The following is an 18834-nucleotide window of genomic DNA, read 5'->3' on the forward strand; positions in this document are numbered from 1 at the left end:
AGTTACCACGTTCTACACAGCCGGATGAAAAGTCAAAGCGTCTCACAATGGCATCCCCATGATGGTCTCACTTGGAAACAACCACTCAAGGAGAGAGAGGGTGAGAATCATGGGGGCTCTCTGTCTTCTAGCCTCTGGCTGAAATGCTGAACCCAGGCGACATGGCTGGCCTGACTTTTCTTGCTTGGATGCAGCCTCCTGTGCCAACCCTCCCCCCAAACATTTGTGCACACTGGGCTCATTCATACCAGCACCTGCAGCAACAGCTGCTCCCAGGGGTCGGGGGACGAACAGGCCTTTCCTTGAGGGCAGCACTGCCACACATTCCAGTAGTGGGTGTGCCACTATCAAGGGCTCTCTTGCTTCCTCCGGGGCTTTCCCTCCCAGTCAGCTAAGAAGAGCATGCCTGCAACCAGCCATGTCTGCGAGCCCCAACCCAGACAGGAGCAAGAGTCGTCACTGGCCCAGAATTCCAAAGGCAGTGGAGTCGCTGCAGGTTTGCAGTGAGTAACCAGGAGTGGAATGGGTCCCACTGTACGTTCCAGATATTAGCATCACGAGGCATTTAGCCCCAGTGCCAATAACAAGACCTGCTGCTCATCAATCATTAGCACGGAGCAACTGCTCCCTGGATAACACCCCCGAGTGACTGGGGAGCTGCTGCAGGAAAAGCAAAGATCCTGACACAGAGCCAGACTCAGCAAGACCAGCGTGACTCTGGTGGAGCCAGCAGTTACTCCGATCCCCCACAGCATAAACATGAGCAGAGTCCGGCCCCAAGTCTGCACCTCGGCATGGTGCCAGGAAAGCGGTGTGAGCATCACCGAGCCCACCCCAAACAGCTGGGTAGAATCACTGACCCTTTGCCGCATCCCAAGATCTCAACACACACCCCCACATCTTAACTAACACCTTGATAGCAGAAACTCTCCTCACCTCCCCGTGCCGAAGCTTATGCAGCGAGAGAGTAACAGATCAGGGAATGGAAGCCAAGAGTCCTGACTCCGTCACCTGCTCTCCCCAGAGGAAGGTGGCGGCAGGGCCGTTTTTAGGGGTGAAGGGGCCTGGTTTCCTGGCCCAGGCACTTTCACCCTCCTTAGTTTCTTCAGTATTAATGTTGAGCAGACCAGCTGCGCCCCTGCGCCAGCTGCCTCAGTCACTCTGGGCAACACAAAGTGTGCGCCTCACACAGCAGATCACTAATTACAGCCTCAGCGTGGGTGGGATATGGCAGGTTCTAACTTCCATTCCTATGTCCCCAGTGCTCCCCATGCAGGCCGGAGCCCTGAGAAATGCTATGCCGCCCTGCGTTGCCAAGAGATTCCCGCTGAGTGAGCAATCTTGCAACAAAACCCAACGCTGCTCTCCAGTTACCTCCAGGGCATGGTGTACGGCTCGTCGATAGGAGACCAGCTTATTAAACGTGGAGTGGTTGAAATGCTGCCTAAAAGCCACCAGACCCACCAGCTTGTCTGCTGAAACCTAGTAAGAGAGCAATCAATACTTAATAACAGATATGATTATTATTAATAAAATACAAATAATCACAAGTACCAAGCATTTATCTAGCTCCTTCCATGCAAGGACCTCAAAGAACTTTATAAACTTTAAGTCTTGCAAGATCCGCATGAAACTGAGTTGCATTATCTCTCACCCCACACCAAGAAAAATGAGAGACTTGCTCAAGGCTAAACAGTGAATTAATGGCAGAGCCAGGAACAGAGCACAGGTGTTTTGGCTACAGTCCCTTGCCTTAGGCACACTAGAGCACATCTATATTTACAATATTTAATCCTGCAGAGAAGAAGGAACCTGTAACAAACTTTCTTTCTGGCAATTAGCAGCGTTTGCAAAGGGTGCTTGAACAGCCAGACATGGAGTCAGCTTGTGGTTTACTCTCAAAACATCCGGTCACACAAGATGCCTATGTGACATGGTTTGTTTCCCCCAAGAAAGCTCTGCTCAGATCCAGCATCTAGCTCCCAGTGAGCTCAACCACCATGCGTCGTCCCTGGGGAGTGGGAGGCAGGGCTCACATTGCTCTCCAGTGACACCAACATGTGCAGAGTTGTTAATGGGCATCTGGAGGGAGACTTGTTCAGCCTCTCTCTGCTGGAGGGAGGGTCCGTGCGGTGGGGAGAATGGGAGAGTGTAAGGGAGAGTGTAAAGAACACAGGAATAAATGGCCGACGCTTGAGGCTCCAAGGGGCTCTCAGAGGATCTCAGCACGCTAAAAGAGCCCTGAAGCCCACGTTTTCAACCAGCCTCCACAGCATCACCCACAACATTTCTGGGGGCATCCATTCCGCCTGTACAGAATGGGCAACTTCCCATGCAAATGGCCATCTGCACACTCCCCTGCCCATTCTGCATGGGTCGGAGATCGGAGAGCTGCAGCTGTGCATTTTCAGGTGTGGCTAAGGAGGACCAGCCCCTGTGGCAGAGTGTTTTTCATAGAACCATTTTTTATCTGAATAACCTGAGAAGTCTGACACTAAAATCTAGTCCCTTATTCACAAGCTGTCCCTCCTGTTGTTGTTGTTGTAGGTTTACTCCGGTCACTACTGGTGCTTCTGCTGCAGATGGGCTTATTTTCTCTTTTTGTTCGTTATCAGAATCTTTGTTTTTGAAAATGAAACCATGCAAAGAAATCCAATCCAGGCTTTGCAAACAGGGGCAAGGCAACAAGATCCTGGAGGGGATCACAACCACGAGACTTTTGCACCCTCTACTGGCCATCTGGCTGCCTCTGCAGCAGGACTGGAGAAACACGTCACACAGAACACAGCAACCTGAGTTTCAAAGAAATCTGCAAGACAAGAGTCCCCAGCCTGACCTCTACCCCAGGCTGAGCAAGACGGCTAGAGGGGAGCAGTGAGCATCTGTAGCCCCTGGGCTTTCAACGTACCTCGGAGAACTTCCCGTCCCCAAACCATTGCACCCATCGCATTCCGGAGATTGCCTGACGTTTGGATGTGACTCTGTAAGAGACGATGATTGCAGGCCACCAGGAGAAGCCCTTGATCTTCCCCCACACGAGCTCCCCAATTCCAAAATCTTTCCCATCCTGAAAAAGACCAAGGCAATGCAAATCAGCAGCAGAAAACACCAGCCAGACGTTGCAGGAGGAGCCCACAGAGAAACCAATAACAAGCACCCTCGACAGGTTTCAGAGTAGCAGCCGTGTTAGTCTGTATTCGCAAAAAGAAAAGGAGTACTTGTGGCACCTTAGAGACTAACAAATTTATTTGAGCATAAGCTTTCGTGAGCTACATCCGATGAAGTGAGCTGTAGCTCACGAAAGCTTATGCTCTAATAAATTTGTTAGTCTCTAAAGCACCCTCGAGTGATCGTGAAATTGCCCAGCTGCAATGTGTACACAAAGCTTTCTGTTTGCACCTCTCTCACCTTTACACGATTCACATGAGTCAAGCTATTCATGCGTGTAAGCATTTACAGGATTGGACCCTGAAAGCTAGCTCCTACTCCCTCCCAGATGAATGACAAAACTGCCCTTGATGTCAATGAGACCAGGTTCAGGTGCTAAGTCACCAGGGAACAGGGAATTCTGGTTCTAAGCTACTGTCTATAGGAAGTATTGTAAGATTTTCAGAAGAATGAGGGAAAGCTTTTTCTGTTGGCAACTTCACACGCAGCTATGCCTCCTGGGCACTAACATACAGTGCATGCCTCCTCCTGCACTCACCCAACTAGCATGCCCCCTCCTGCTTGTGTCCTGGCTTGCACTATGCAAAGAAAAACTCAGAGTAGCCTTTTCTCTGCATTCAAACAAGCCAGTCTCAGGTGCTCCTGGTTTCACCGATGCCAAGACACACAGGTTTACCACCTTCACACTGTTGGCCGCATCCTCAGCTGGTGGAAACTGGCGAGGTGAGTGAGCTCCACCCATTTCACCAGCAGTGGTCCTTTTTCCCCCCAGAGGTACGAATTATGCTGCGTTATTGGGCATGCAGCAATTCTCCGAAAAGGGCTATATTTTTGGCATTCAATGTACCTGCCCTCATCATCCACATCATATATCATTTGAATGCTTATTGTGTGTGCAATTAGATGAGGTATGGAGTGCGAGCGGTGCCATAAGCTTGTGGGCAAGGTGGGACAAGGAAACCCAAGCTGGGGCAGTGTCATTTTGTGCTTAGTTCCAGGAACAGTGCAGCATGCTTATGACAACAACTTTTACTGTCTATGTTCATTTCAATGCCACAGTGTGGTGGTGTTGCTTGGCCAAGGCTATCAGACGACAATCTATTAAAAGATTTTTTATTGGTTTTGCATGTGCAAGGTTCCCCCCCCCAGGAATGAGTATGCTGATTATCATGTTGAAAAAAAGACAAATATCAACATTTTCCAATATACTCACATGAACTGTTTTCACATTGTATATTCTTAGTTTGCCAAAGTATTTCACAAGTGATTAGAACATGTTTTTTATATTTTCAATTGAAATTTGCTGACCAGATCAGTCTCACACTGAAGGTTGTGCACCAATAGCAGTAGATTGCATGCCTATAGTTTGTACTGTACAGTGGGTAGATATAGACACATGTGAATTCCTGATGTAATTCTTCTCCACTTGTGAGCTTTTGTACATACATCACACCTAGTCTGCCTGCTACAAGGGTTTAATGTCAGGTTTCAGAGTAGCAGCCATGTTAGTCTGTATTCGCAAAAAGAAAAGGAGTACTTGTGGCACCTTAGAGACTAACAAATTTATTAGAGCATAAGCTTTCGTGAGCTACAGCTCACTTCATCGGATGCATTTGGTTTAATGTGTAATTGCCTATGCATGCTGTACTAGCCTTTGAAATTTCTAGAAACTAACTTTTTAAATCAGTGGCACTTATGCACAGTATTATTGTTAGAGATGACAATCCACAGTTTCATTCTGGGCTTCAACGAGTTCACTAAACAAAAATGACCATTTTGATACTAACATATAGATCTAATTTAGCACAAGTCAGTGTACTTGTACAAAATGAAAAACGGTGGTGGTGGTGGGAACGCTCACAATATACACTGGGAATTTTACCTTTGTGGGGAGTTGCAGTACAGGAAGATATGGAGGATACAAGCCCCTTAACGCTTATATTGAAGAGAAAAAAAAAACTCCCCGCAAACTTTGAAAAATGTGTTATTTGTCAAGAAAATCAAAAGAACGCAAACACCTGTCCAAAGCCATCAGTACTAGGTAGAATTCGGTGATGGTGGCAGCAGAAGGCAGGAGAGGTGAGTTGTATCGGCAGCTACTGGGTGAGTTTTCTAGTTTAGGTGATGCGCCACCAATGCTCTAACATAGATGCTGCTTTTAGAAGTACACAAGCAAGTCAACCATGGCACATGCCAGAGGTGTGTTGAATCCAGGGAAGAAAACAGACTCTGAATCTGATCAGAGAGCATCATGTTCACCTGCTTCTATAGCCACCAGAGCAAGCACGTCCTCCAGCAATTGGTCCTGCTGCCGTGCTTGCTTGAGAAAAAACATACAAGTAAGACAAGACACTCCATAAAACAGAAACATTTCAGAGAACAACTAATCTAAGGGAGGCAGCAGTTCAAGTGGCGAGGACAACGTGTTGCGCAGAATATCTGTGGAAAGCTTAATTGCTAAGGACGCAGTTTATTGCTTGCCCTGCCTTTCTTCCTACCTGAGTAAAATGAATCTTAAACTAAAACCATCTAGTAACACAATAACAATACAGTCACCTTACAGCTCTGTGTTTTATCACCTAGTTGAAGACAATACAACAAGGCGGCTCATCTCCTGTCAAGCTGCTCCAAAGATATAAAGCCCTGCTTCCCTTAGATGTAGAAACTGCAAGCTATTCCAGTAGCAAATCACAGGCAAGATTAGAAAAACACTGTGGCTCTGTAATTTCATTCCATGCACAGCATGGGCAAGGCAAGTCTACCATTGTTCTATGCAGCGTAACAACATTAGCTGATGCTGTCCAAGCTGCTAGTAATCTGAAGCAAGATCTTAAGTCACCCAAATGTTTTGTGAATGTTCTTCCAGTGAGTGAGCCTGATTAACTGCTTTCAAATGATCAAGTGGTTCCTTATAATACCACTTCAACCTTTCAGTCTGAAAGAGCCAGAACGAAAGCCTCAGAATATTATCCAGAGCCAGGTGATTGTAGAGGCCAGCTACTTCTGTGCCCCAACTGGGGCATAAGTTTGGTCTCTCTTTGATAGATAAGCAGGCATATAACTCAGCCATCAATGAGTACCATCCTGCTGAAGACACACAGAGAAAGTGCCTCTCAGTTGCAGAATGCACAATATTTAACAGTTCAAGTTTTCACACCACTGCACGTAAGCCTTACTGCACAGCCACCCCGTGAGTTTGGGTCTCTCAGGCTTCACCTTCAGAGACCCTGCATCAGTTATGACGAGCTGAGGCAGCACATCCCTAGTGCTGCAAAAACCGAAGTAGAAAGACTCCAGGGAGGTGCAGTTCATTCCAAACAGAATCGTACCACTTCATGCTGGTGCAACTCTCATCCATGAAGGAGATGAAAAGATAGACATCAACATAGAGACCGCTGATGATGTGACAGAATGCTGGGAACCAATGGCTGGGCCAGCACTCTGATCACTTAAACTCCCATTAATTCCCCCGGAGTGGACCTGAATGGGCTTAATGAGCAGATTAGAATGGGTTTGGGAGGACTAAGTGGGGGAATTATCCCATTAGAGCAGAAGGTGGCAGAGGAAGGAAGTACTGGGGAGAAAGGCAGGCAGGCTGGTGGAATCAGAACCAAGAAGGGTCTCTGGATGAAGAGATCTCTTCTCTCTTCAGCAGAGGGATAATGAGAAACAAATGCTGTGGTTTGTGAATTAGTAAGGTGGTGGGAAGAGCAGTGTAAAGAAAATACATAGTGGTGTTTAATGACTGACGGTCTCCAAAGAGAGAGTTGGAGTTGGGGTCAGGAAGGAATTTTCCTCCAGGCAGATTGGGAGAGGCCCTGGAGGTTTTTTGCCTTCCTCTGTAGCATGGGGCATGGGTGACTTGAGGAGGCTTCTCTGCTCCTGGAAGTCTTTAAAACCATGATTTGAGGACTTCAATATCTCAGACATAGGTGAGGTTTTTTGTAGGAGTGGGTGGGTGAGATTCTGTGGCCTGCATTGTGCAGGAGGTCGGACTAGATGATCAGAATGGTCCCTTCTGACCTTAGTATCTATAAATCTATGAGTCTGTGAAGACAGACAGAGAGGAGAAGACAGGAGCGAGGCCTCGTCTGTGACAGGTGAAAACAACACCTTCCATTCAATGGCTAGAGGAGTATTTCAAGAAACAATCTGCCAATAGTCCTGAATTGTTGAGCTTCAATCTAACCATCAACAGGACAAGTCACTGGCCAAACGCCCATCATGTGAGGACAGTTTTGAAGAGCATGTCAAAAGAGCATCTTGGCAAACAAAGTTTTGGATATCCTCACACACAGGTAAACCAGATATTGGATCACCATTGCAAAAAGGATGGAAAAAACATGGATGATGAATTACTTCCTCTATTCTTCAAGGACCCATTGGCATCTGAGCATCTACAAGCCTTCATTTGTGCCTGTACCAATAGGTGTCGCTGCACAATCAACTGTGTCTGTAGTCAGACCAATCTTCCCTGTCCAGAACTGGGTTCATGCCCAGGCAATGAAGTCTGTAGTAACCCCACACTCTGAACATCATGATAATGATGCTGACGAGAAACGTCACCAGCGCGAACGACACCTGTACACTTTTTTTTTTATTAGATTCTGTTTTACCCCTTAGATTGTTATTGTGATGTGTTGAGGTCACAACGAAATGCCATTTCACATCTTGAAATAATACTGAGTCACTACAGTAATGGAAGTGAATGCAAACACTGCAAAGTGGTCACTTCAACGTGTGGATGGTGTCATTGTTTATTGTTTCTATCGTAGCAGCATCACCCGACAACACCACATCATACCTCACCTTGCAGTAGACAGAATAAGCTTCCCCATGATGTGTGCGAGTGTAGAGAGGGTACATTAAAGCACCAGATAGGGGGTGTCTGCCATTGCCTATATTCTTGCCTGGAAGGTCTTGGCCCCAGCTGTTCAGCACCTTGCTGGCTGCGAAGCCCAGAAGCCCCGCCTGCTGGGAAGGGGAGACTTCATGCCCCCTCTGCACATTCAGGACTCAGGGGCTGCTCCAACAGATGGTGGCATTGATCAGCCACATCCCAGGAGCTCTACTGTGCTCCAGCCACAACTCCATCCCTCACTCAACACACTTGCTCCTGTCACCCACATGTCCGTGTTATTCTAGCTCATTTTTTTTCATTGCATGTGAGGAAAGCATAAAAGACTGATTTATATAGCACCCCTCATCAGCTTTTCCACATGCGTTTGGCTGTAGGGGCATAGGTGAAGGTGGAAAGCCTGATTCTCCTCCCGGGGCATTGCACAGGTTATCTGCAGATCAGATTTGACTGAGGTGTGCTCAATGTCATGAGCTTGTCAGGGGTGGTCCATTCCCTGGCTCTGGTTTCTCTCCAGTTGCTATTGGTTGTTACACACTGTTCTTTGCATGCCAGTGGTTCAACCCCCACTGGATGAGCTGTCACAATTTGTGGTGTAGCTTCAGTGGAGCTGGAGTTTGGAATCCGTAAACCCAATTCACACTTGTGGGACAATGCAACTTTGGGGTGTATGTGCTTCTGAGAGCCTGATCCTGCGAGATGTATCCTTAGCCCTTACTGCAGACAACAGGAGCTGAGGGCACTCAGAGCTCTTTGTAGGGGACACTGCATCCTACATGCATGGATTGGGGTCTGAGAAAAAGAACCAGAGCAGGCTCCATCCCTCCCTCTCAGCTCTGTGTCAGAAAAGGCCCATAATTACTGGCTAGGTATTAGGCAGTATAGTCCACAGTATAGTCGCGTCACTACCAGGCCAGGACACAGGGCGTGCCATGTGGGGACACCACACAGCAGAGTCTTTGTCAGTCAGGGTGCTAGAGGGAACCACCAGATCTGCCCCGTCCAGCAGCACTCTAAAGAATCCCTTTCCTACCCTTTACAGTGAGTCCTGTCTCTTCTCTGACACAGGAGGGACCACAGTAGGGAAGTGGAAGCGATTCCTGGCCAACAGGCCCTCCCACCCCATTCCTAACCATGGGCAAGAGAAAGGAAAAGGCTGAGGGGGAAAAAGGTGAAGAAACTAAGGAGGTGGGCAACCAAGAATAACCCTGACGGGGGCCTCAAATCCTGGTCCTGCACGGAACACAAAGCAAACCAGCCAAATCCAAACTAACACCTATTCCTTCAGGAATCTAACCGGTAGGACGGGGGAGGCAGCAGCATCACACGTGCAAATCTTCAGGCTAAGCTTTGCTGTGCATTTAGGTGCCTAATTATGTAGCAAAATGCAGCTGCACAATTCCAGCGAGCCCCTGACTGTGCCCCGGCACTGGGATGCTGTCACAGAGTGATGCTCTGGAACTACTTCATATGAAGCCAGTCAGGACTCTGGGGGCGCCTCCACTCTCTGAGCAGCCTGTCTCCAGGGCAAGAAGCTTACATAGCTTCCACCTTCCTAGATCTGACCTCAGAGCATTCATTATCCCCTTCCACACCGTGTGCTTCCCCCAGTGAGTCCGCCCGGACGGGGCTTCTGAGGAAGCCAGAGGGTCCTGCACCCCAACTCTGCAGTCAGCAGTGACTCTCACCCAGCCAGTAATACAGAAGGTTTATTATTCAACAGGAACACAGCGTAGAACAAAACTTGCTAGCACAGAAATCAGTGACTTTCCATCTTGGGGAGTCCTCGGCCAGGAGCCCCGGACTCCCCCTCTTCCAGTCCCCCCAAGCAGACTGCCAGCTTCTGTGACCCACCATCCACACCCCCATTGCTCCTCCTTCTCTTTGTCTCCCTTCCCAGGCAAAAAAGTCACCTGCTCATCACTGGTTGCATCCCCCTTCTGGTCTCAGGTTACGAAGGGCACTGGCCAAGCCTACCTGCAGGCAGCTGGGAGCAGCCTCACCTTCCCCAGAGATCTCAGCCAAAATCATACCCCCCTATTCCTACCACCGAGGTATTGGTGCAGCACACAGGGAAACTGAGGCACACACAATATTCAAGCAGAACAATAAGACTCACATAGGCTCACATACAACTTAACAAGGGAAAATCCCACTTTGTCACAGACCGCCCTCACCACGGGAGCAACCAATTCGTCCTCTTTGGCACCTCCTGCTGGAAACAGCAGTGTGTGCAAGGGGCACAGCTCTCAGCCTGGCCCATGGCACAGCAGGGATTCATTTGAAACATCTATTCTCCGCACCACTGCCTGCCCTCAGGCTTCTGCTGGGGGGAGAGCACTGTACTGTACAGCACGGTCTCCACAAAACGGTTAGCCAGAGCATCCTGGCTCGGTTCCCTCCCTGGCCAGCGCCACACAGTGAGGGCAGCAGACCCCAGGGTGGAGCAGGGCTTGCAAGTCACCTCGTGTTGACTCAGCCCCCTGCTGCCACCAAGCACCTAAACAGAGCCCCGGGTCTCCTGCCCACCTGGCTGGAAGAGGGAACCTTGACATGTGCAGGGCACAGGAGTCAAAGGCAAACGCAGGCAGGAAGAGAGGTTACCATGAAACTCTAAATCGCGTGCCGGGGTGGGTCGAGACTGGCAAAACCCAGAGAACACCTGCCCCATCTGGGGAGTCTGTCCTAGCACTGGGCACTGTTTTGCCTGTCCTCGAGGTCTCAGTGAGGACCCAATACTATTCCTGGGTGCAGAGGCAATGATTTGCCTGGAACAGCCACGGCTCAGGGATCACTGGGCTACCCTACCTGGTATTCCACCATTTTCCCCTGCAACTCTGCTCTCCTGCCTCCCTAGCGACGAGCTCTGGGGATCCGTTCTGGTCCTCCTGGGTGCTGCTGGCAGACGTGGTACTATGCTGCTCTTGGAGGACGCCTTGGAATCCTCCTCAGTGGGTCATCAGGGGCGCCTGGACAGACATGCCCTGACCTCCTCGTAGAGCACTGGGGAGAAGGAATAGGGCATGAGTAGCCAGAAGAGGGAGGCAGGGAGGGAAACACAGGGGAAGGGAGGGGAGGGGAGGAGAGAGAGACAAAAGCATGAAGGGCCAGGAAGGCAGCGCAGACCCAGCCTGCGTCACCATTGTCCCTGCAAACTGCATCCCCCAAAAGCCCTAAAACACCGCGTTTCCAGGCTGAGCATCAGAGAGAGCCAGACTCACCCCAGCCTCTTCCTCCAGAGCCTGGACAGGCGCCAGGATAAGCTTTGCTCTTGAAGCCACACTACATACCACGTGGGCTCCCAGTTCTGCCCTCGCCAATTCAAGCTCTCCCTGTGTGTGGTCCCCTGCCCCAGGCAGAGCCTACCCGAATGGGAACCAGGGACTCCAGGTCATTCTCTTCTTTAAGTTTCGTCTCATGGAGATTCAGTCCTGCCTGGAATATCATGCGAGCTGGAGGCTTCTGCCTCAGGCTGCTCTCCCAGCCGGCAGCCCCACGCAGTCGCACCTGGAACCCAGAGAGAACCGGCCTTGGTTACACCCTTCATGCTCTTTCCCCAGCATAGAATCAACACAGAGAATACGTTTAATCTGTACTGATGCGTTCCCACAATGCACAGCAAGGGCCATGCTGTGATCATGGGCCAGTTTCATTCTACTTGCAGGGCCAACAGCAATCGGAGAAGGAACTGGAGTGACAGCAGCACAAGCTACGAAACGGGTATGGTCCAGTGGGCAGGGCACTAGCTTGTGGGCAGGAGGCCTGGGTTCTCATCCTAGCTCTAGCACAAACCAGCTGGGAGATGTAGTGTGAATCCCTGAATCTCTCAGGGCCCCTTTTGCCTCCTCCCTTGTTACCTCAACAAGAGCTCGGCCAGCCAGACACTACCTCTCACTGTGGGACTGTACAGTGCAAAACAGGGCCCCAACCTTGACTAGAGCCAACCGGTGCTACAATAACCACGTGTATTGTCATGTGGTATCTCAGCATCTCATTGCATGGCCCGGTGCCTCTAAACTACTTGATATCCCACCCCAAGAGACCCATTATTCTGTCTTTGAGGCAGTTACCTTGCTCCAAGAGAGCCCAGCCCAGATCCTAGAAGAGAATTCCTATTTAGAGGGACAACTCTGTTTTCGGTCATTATGTTTCACTGACTGTGTCTCCTCCTAATATCACCACTTTTTGGCAGAGAGGTAACTACACACATTTAAAAGGCAATGAAAGGACCTGAGATTTGGCAGCTATTCTGAATGCTGTGGACTCTGGAACACAGCATCTGCAGCTGGGCTGTACTTTGGGGAGAAGGTTTTCTCTCTGCAGTCCCTCTCTAAGCCCCACCCCTCGTATACCTATACACACACAGGCTGATTCTGCAGAGGCTCCCTCCCCTGGCAGCTTTTCCCCTGTGGTTTGTAGATCTCATGTTCAATAAGCCATTCTGAACCGTGCGGGCTTCCTGCATCTGGGTTAACAGAATTTTAAAATAAAACAAGTCTTCAAAGCGGCCTATGGGTGAACAGGCCCTTCAAGCAGACAGAATTTTAACCCCTGAGTTTGTTTTAGAGCTTCTGCCATCGAAAGGTCTGTCCTCACAGGAAGATCTCTAGTTTTGGGGTTTCAAAGTCAACACAAAGTTACACTGGAAGCCAGAAAGGCCTTTGAATTCATCATTTGACACATGGAAGTGAAAGGCAAAAGTAACCAGCCCCAGTTGCAACAAGGTCCCAGCTTGTGTCTGGGGGAGGCAAAGATTTGCAAGCTGGCTCCAGTTCCTTCTTTCCAGTCTTCCACTCTCAGCCATGCTTTGGCCTTCTCTATAGCACCTTCCACACAAGGATCTCAAAACAATTGACGAGCACCAGTGAAAGAGCCCTCCCAGCTCCCATGTGAGGCAGGTACTCCCCCCACATTTTAAAGACAGGGAATCTAAGGTGGAGAGAGGGGAAGGACTTGCTCAAGGTCTCACCATCCATGGCAGAGCTGGAATTAGAGCTCCGATCTTGCACTTGGATCACAAGACCATGTACCCTTGTAAAGGAATGTAAAGCTTATACCTCCTATACCACACTCAAATTCTGGGGCGAGAGGAGGGAATTATTGACTGTGTCTCATTGTTGACATGCTCTTAGTTCTATAAACAGGAGATAACCCGGCTATAACTGAAGGCTGTTTGGCTTTTTGGTTTTCTTTTGATTAAACTGCCCCTCAGAATTTCTCTGGTTTGAGAAAAAAAGCTAGAGCAATTTGGCTCCCAATCTGCTGACAGAGACTGCAACAAGGGCCAGACTGGATCAAATGCATGGTCCATATTGAATACATCTAGGACCAGGCTTGTCACTGGACCAATTCCCACAGCACTTTCTCAGGCCCGAGAGTAAAGAACAAATCATAGAATCATAGAATATCAGGGTTGGAAGGGACCTCAGGAGGTCATCTAGTCCAACCCCCTGCTCAAAGCAGAACCAATCCCCAATTTTTGCCCCAGATCCCAAAATGGCCCCAGATCCCTAAATGGCCCCTCAAGGATTGAACTCACAACTCACAACCCTGGGTTTAGCAGGCCAATGCTCAAACCACTGAGCTATCCCTCTGCTCACAAACGAGGAGCACAGAATCTGGCCCACGCAGTTAGCAGCAGCACTTCCCAGGTGAGCTGTGCACCTGTTTACCGAATGGGCCGTTAAACCACCATGCAGGCATGTGCAGTGTTTCTCAAATGTGGCCACCAGCAATTTCTTTGCCGCCAAAAAGCCCCCAAAGCCTGGGTAGAGACTGGGGAGAGGGCAAAGTAGCACACGGCTGCTGCTCCCGACTAGCTGTTACCAAGGGCAGTGAGATGCACTGTCTTGGTGCTGGCCCTGGTGCCACCACAGGGATTGGTGCCCCTGCACCGTGCAGCCTCCTTGGGGGCTCCAGGCAGTGCCCCTGGAGATGTGGGGCTGGTGTACAGGGCGCCGGAGGAAGCTCTTGTCAATGGAGGTGGCTGCAGCATTCGGTTGCCGGGGCACTCCCCTGGGCAGCTCTCCCACTCCTGCCTGGCTGGGGCATGGGGAGCCAGCACTTTCACACGCAGCTGGTGAGTTCCCAACCCACCTTCCCTGGGCGTCTCTCACTGCCAGGCCACAGGAGGCAATGGACAGACAGACACGTTTGTCAGAGCGGCCATCAGCAAGAGTTGGTGGCTGCACTCTGAGGCCCCAAAAATTTGTTGCGACAACCCCAGGAATACCACAGAATACAGATCAGGGAAACTAGAACAGCAGACCAGAGCACAATGTTCCGCGGAGGGAAAAAACTGACCTCCTGAGCTTCGCCGAGCTTCATGGGCCAAGATAGGTTTTCCTTGGAGAGGTCTTCCTTGGCAACCTTCTTGCTCCTAGTGGACACTATTCGTAGGTCCACAGCCTCTACAGGAAAAAAAGTCCAAAGCAATACCGCCCTCAGTCAGTTGTTCTGGAAGGGGACCCGCTTACCTCAGCATGAAATTTGGTATAAATCAACAAGTCCTGATTTGGAGAAAGAGAGATCTCACTCATGATCCTCCCACACTAGGGAAGAAATCTGGCCCATCTCTGAAGATTTAACATTCTCAGATTTCATCTCTGCAGGATTGCGAACCCCAAGCATGCAACATCATCAGTCAGCTGTCAACAAATCGTGAGATTGCCTTAAAATTTGTAAAGGGTTTTTATTTTTTTAAATGATAAATGGTTAGGCCTTAGGGTGCAATAATGGTAACTGCCGTTCAGAGGAGCTTTTCAGCAGCAGACCTCAAAGCGCTTTACAAAGACATCAGATCTATATCCCCATTTATAGTACATGAGGAAACTGAAGCACAGAAGGGAAGCAACTCCCCAAGGTCGTCGGCAAAGCAAGAAATGGAACCCTGATCTCCTGAGTCCAAATTCGGTGGCTCAACCCCCTAAGCCGCGCTGCCTCCTCTCTTTGTATTTTCAGCTTTCTCCACAGCCACACAGGCTAGAATTTACTCCTTTCTCTTTTAGTTAAGCTGGCAGTCCTGACCCAATCACACGATTCCAGGAGCTGGGGCACTGGGGGAAATCTATTCACTATTATGAGACTTGATAGAATCGCAAGAGTTGGCAAAACTCCTTTTGTGCATATTTAGTTGTCCTGTGTGTTGCTTCTTGGGCTCAGGGTGGCACAGTCCAAATGACTCAGGGAGGGCAGAGCACAGCTGGTCACATGATTCAGGATGGCAAAGCCTGTCACATGGCTCCGGGCAATTTGCAATAGGAGCATGTGTTGCCATTATTATTTATGATGTCTCTTCAATGTGCTCTATGGCTCAGAAGATGCCAGTGGTTTATTATTAACTTGTGCAGCATCAGTGAAATAAATCAAACGCACCAAATACCAGCATGTGAATCTGCCCTATTGCGCTTGTTCACTGCCCACCTTGGACCCAGTCCTGCTCCCTCTCAAGTCAATTGCAAAACTGCCTTTGTCTTCAATGAGAGCAGGATCCAGCCTTACATAGACGAGAGCCACAGTAGGGAAGCTCAACCTATACAAGCACCCAACGCAATGATCTCCACTGCACCCAGCACCACCCCCAAGAGGTCAGCCGTGGAAATCCAGAGCCCAGCCCATGCTGCAAGTACAGTAAGAGGAGACTGACCTTGTGTATTGAGCCTCCCATTTGCTTCCAGAGCTGGGGGAGAAGCTTCATCTTCAGCAGGGTCACTGCAGCCTCCATTGACAAAGACCAGCTCTGCCCTGCAGTCTGTCTCCCCATCGCCATGGCACTTGTCTCTCTTCATGCTAGCCTGCGGAAATGATTTGCAGTACAACAGGAGAGAAATTTAGCCATCCACTAAATACAGCCAAGTAAAGTCTGAGAAAAACAAACTGGGCTGCGTAACCTACTAAATGCAGCCACAACTGAACATCCACTTAGTGGGTTTCTTAAGGCCTGGTCCAATGCCCATGGACATTAATGGAAGATTCCACTGACTCGAATGAATGTTGCATCAGTCCCTTTCTGTACCCCGTCCTGCTCAGATTCACACACGGCTCTGATTCGCCTCCGTGTTACTCCTTACATCATTCTGCATGGGGCCTGGTAATGATCTGAACGGCGCATCTAGGCATTAGTCCTGAAGTCAGGCCAGTTTCACACGCCAATGACTTCAGTGGAGCTGCTCCCAATTTATCCTGGTGCGCATGAGAGGAGAATTACCAATCTAACAGACTGGATGGACGTCCTTAATCTAGAGCTGAGTTTCTTGTTCCGGATTTCAAGCTGCTGTCCCCAATCACACTGGAGGAATGAGATGTCTCCAAAAAGCCTATATTACCAGGGAAAACCAAGTCCCTATAGTGCCACTAGACTGGTTATTTTCCTTTAAGAAATGCGCAGAGGGGATCTGTCCTGCAGCTCAGGGCTATAGGATGAGCTGGGGCAGCAATATTAAAATGCACCAGCCAGATAGCCAGTGGGGACAAAGTCATGCAGTTCACACTCAGCTACAGCTCCCACTGAATTCCAAGGGGGCTTGGTTGCAACAAAGACCAAGCGAGAGCTGCAAAATCTGGCCCAGGAGACGTGGTTTATTCTAGTTCTAAAAAAAACAAATAACGCAACTTTGATTTCCAGTGTAAGGAGTTTATCAGGGGAGTCCAGACAACACGTACACAATAGCACACTTTCTGCACAAAAATCCACCCACCCTTTAGAAAATAAAGAAATACAGCAGGTTAGCAGCTCAGGTCCCCACAAGAGGAGCCTGGCTCCAGCTACTTTGGGAGGGTAGCTGCTGCAACTACAAAACCTGACATCCACACAAGGTCCGTTACAAACTTTCATATTTATTGGCATTTACACTAATATCAATAGCTTAAACAATTCTCTTTATGCACTGGCAAGCAGTTGTAGTGTCTGGTTAAACAATATAAATCTCCCACTAAAATGCCGCCCGGCCTTCTCGGCAGGGGCAACCAAACCAAAGCCATTGTGAGATTCTTATCCAAGCTCCTTTGGAGACAGAATGAACCACAAAGTCAGAAATACAGAACCACACAGGGCAGGGGCATTTTCAAATGTTTAAAATGTTTCTGATTCTCATCGAACCGCCCACGCACCTCCTCTCTCCAAGCTGAGATGCAGAAGGCAACATGGCAGAAAGAGCGGGTCTTTTTTTTGCAGAAGATGGTGTGAAGAGGGTTCAAAATCCAACTTATTGTGGGATGCTTTAAACTGACTAGGGGACAGCCACTGCCACCCCATACAATATGTCTGCTGAAAAACAGAGGGCCAAATTCTGCTCTCAGTCACATTGGTGGGGAGCTAGATTAATACTGATGTAGTCCAGAAAATACACTTCCAGCCCTACCCTGACATTGCCTCAAGCCTCTGCCTCTTCCAATCCATTCTCAGCATCTTCCAACTCTCTCCTCTACTCTTTGGCCTAACCAAGGCTAGTGCCAGTCTCGTGCATTCTTTCCACGGTGGTCCATATGGGACAGAAAAAGATGTGACCAGAGAAGCTAGGCAGGGAGGCAGTGGAAGTGTTCTCTCTCCCAGTGCTGACATTCAAGGGCCCCCTTACTCTCCCTTCTCCCTCAGCAGACTAGGCCTGCAAGTCCCACTTTCCAGAGGAGATTCAGGAGCCAGGGACAACATCTGCTCTTTGTGACATTGGTGCTAGCAGACTGAAGTTGCAGGGAGCACAAAGGGGGAGGAACAGAGAGCATGCATCCCTTCCATGAACCCTGCGAGGCAAAGGGTCACAAGCTACTTGAGAGCAGGGGCTCAGCAGCCATGTGTGTTTAATTATGCAGAAGGGCTTCCACTGAAGTAGGGGCATAATCTTGATAGAATCAGAGTAATTATTAATTTAAAATGTTTTCTCTTCAGCCAAACCACAGGAACCATTTAACCAAGTCTAGAGCCACTAGCCCACCTAATGAATCGTTTATAGGGGGATAAAACTATTTCAGAACTGGCAGAGAGATGGATTCACTATTACTGCTCAGTTGTGACAACTGGCCGAGGGAGGGCCCAATCCTGCTCCTATGGAAGTCAATGACAACTGCCATTCACTGCACCGGAAGTGGGATCTGACCCATTCTGGATGAACACAGCACATCAGCTCTAGGGGTAAGAAATGTGTCCTGAGTGTCTTATTAGGGTTTCCTCCTCCTTGGTCTAACTTCCCCTCATCCAGCTAGAACCAGCACCAGCTTCACCTTTTCCTAATCAGCAAAGATTCACTGAGAACGACACAGCTACTGTGGATCTAAAGGACATGTGGTTGCAGGTTTGGGTGTGATCCTGCTCCCATACATGAAATAAGTATTAGGTTATTGGGCCCAGCCCTACAATATGAATAATTATCAAGAGCCCAGCCCTTCCCTCATTGAATCCAATCCGAGCAGTGCCGTTCCAAAGTGTTTTGCAGATTTCAGAAACTAACAACAACAAAAAATGGATAAAACAGAAAAGGAAAAAAAAAAGGGGGGGGGGTAAGGACTGAAAACATCTTCACTGCAGATACAGCCAGCGAATTCACTGTGGTTGCAGCAATATCACTGAAGGCCCAATTGGACCCATCACCCATTTAGAGATCATCAAACATTTATAACTTTAAAAGAAAAGGAGTACTCGTGGCACCTTAGAGACTAGCAAATTTATTTGAGCATAAGCTTTCGTTAGAGACTAAGGTGCCACAAGTACTCCTTTTCTTTTTGTGAACACAGACTAAAACGGCTGCTACTCTGAAACCTGTCATTATAACTTTAAATAAGTTGGTGGTTTAAGTACAGGAGAGTCTGTCACCCAC

General features: G+C 49.0%; 1 protein-coding gene across 1 annotated transcript in view; it reads right to left on the reverse strand.

Moving 5' to 3' along the window:
- Positions 1-18834, reverse strand: part of DNMT3B (DNA methyltransferase 3 beta) — a 45725-nt gene that overhangs the window by 21605 nt on the left and 5286 nt on the right. The window contains 10 exon segments of the mRNA XM_043495641.1: positions 1375-1482; positions 2909-3067; positions 10835-10849; positions 10851-10880; positions 10882-10941; positions 10944-10981; positions 10984-11029; positions 11393-11533; positions 14330-14436; positions 15672-15819. Of these exon segments, the coding sequence (XP_043351576.1) occupies positions 1375-1482; positions 2909-3067; positions 10835-10849; positions 10851-10880; positions 10882-10941; positions 10944-10981; positions 10984-11029; positions 11393-11533; positions 14330-14436; positions 15672-15819 (852 nt within the window).

The sequence above is a fragment of the Dermochelys coriacea genome, chromosome 13 (genome assembly GCF_009764565.3).
Source record: "Dermochelys coriacea isolate rDerCor1 chromosome 13, rDerCor1.pri.v4, whole genome shotgun sequence".
Classification (NCBI taxonomy): Eukaryota; Metazoa; Chordata; order Testudines; family Dermochelyidae; genus Dermochelys; species Dermochelys coriacea.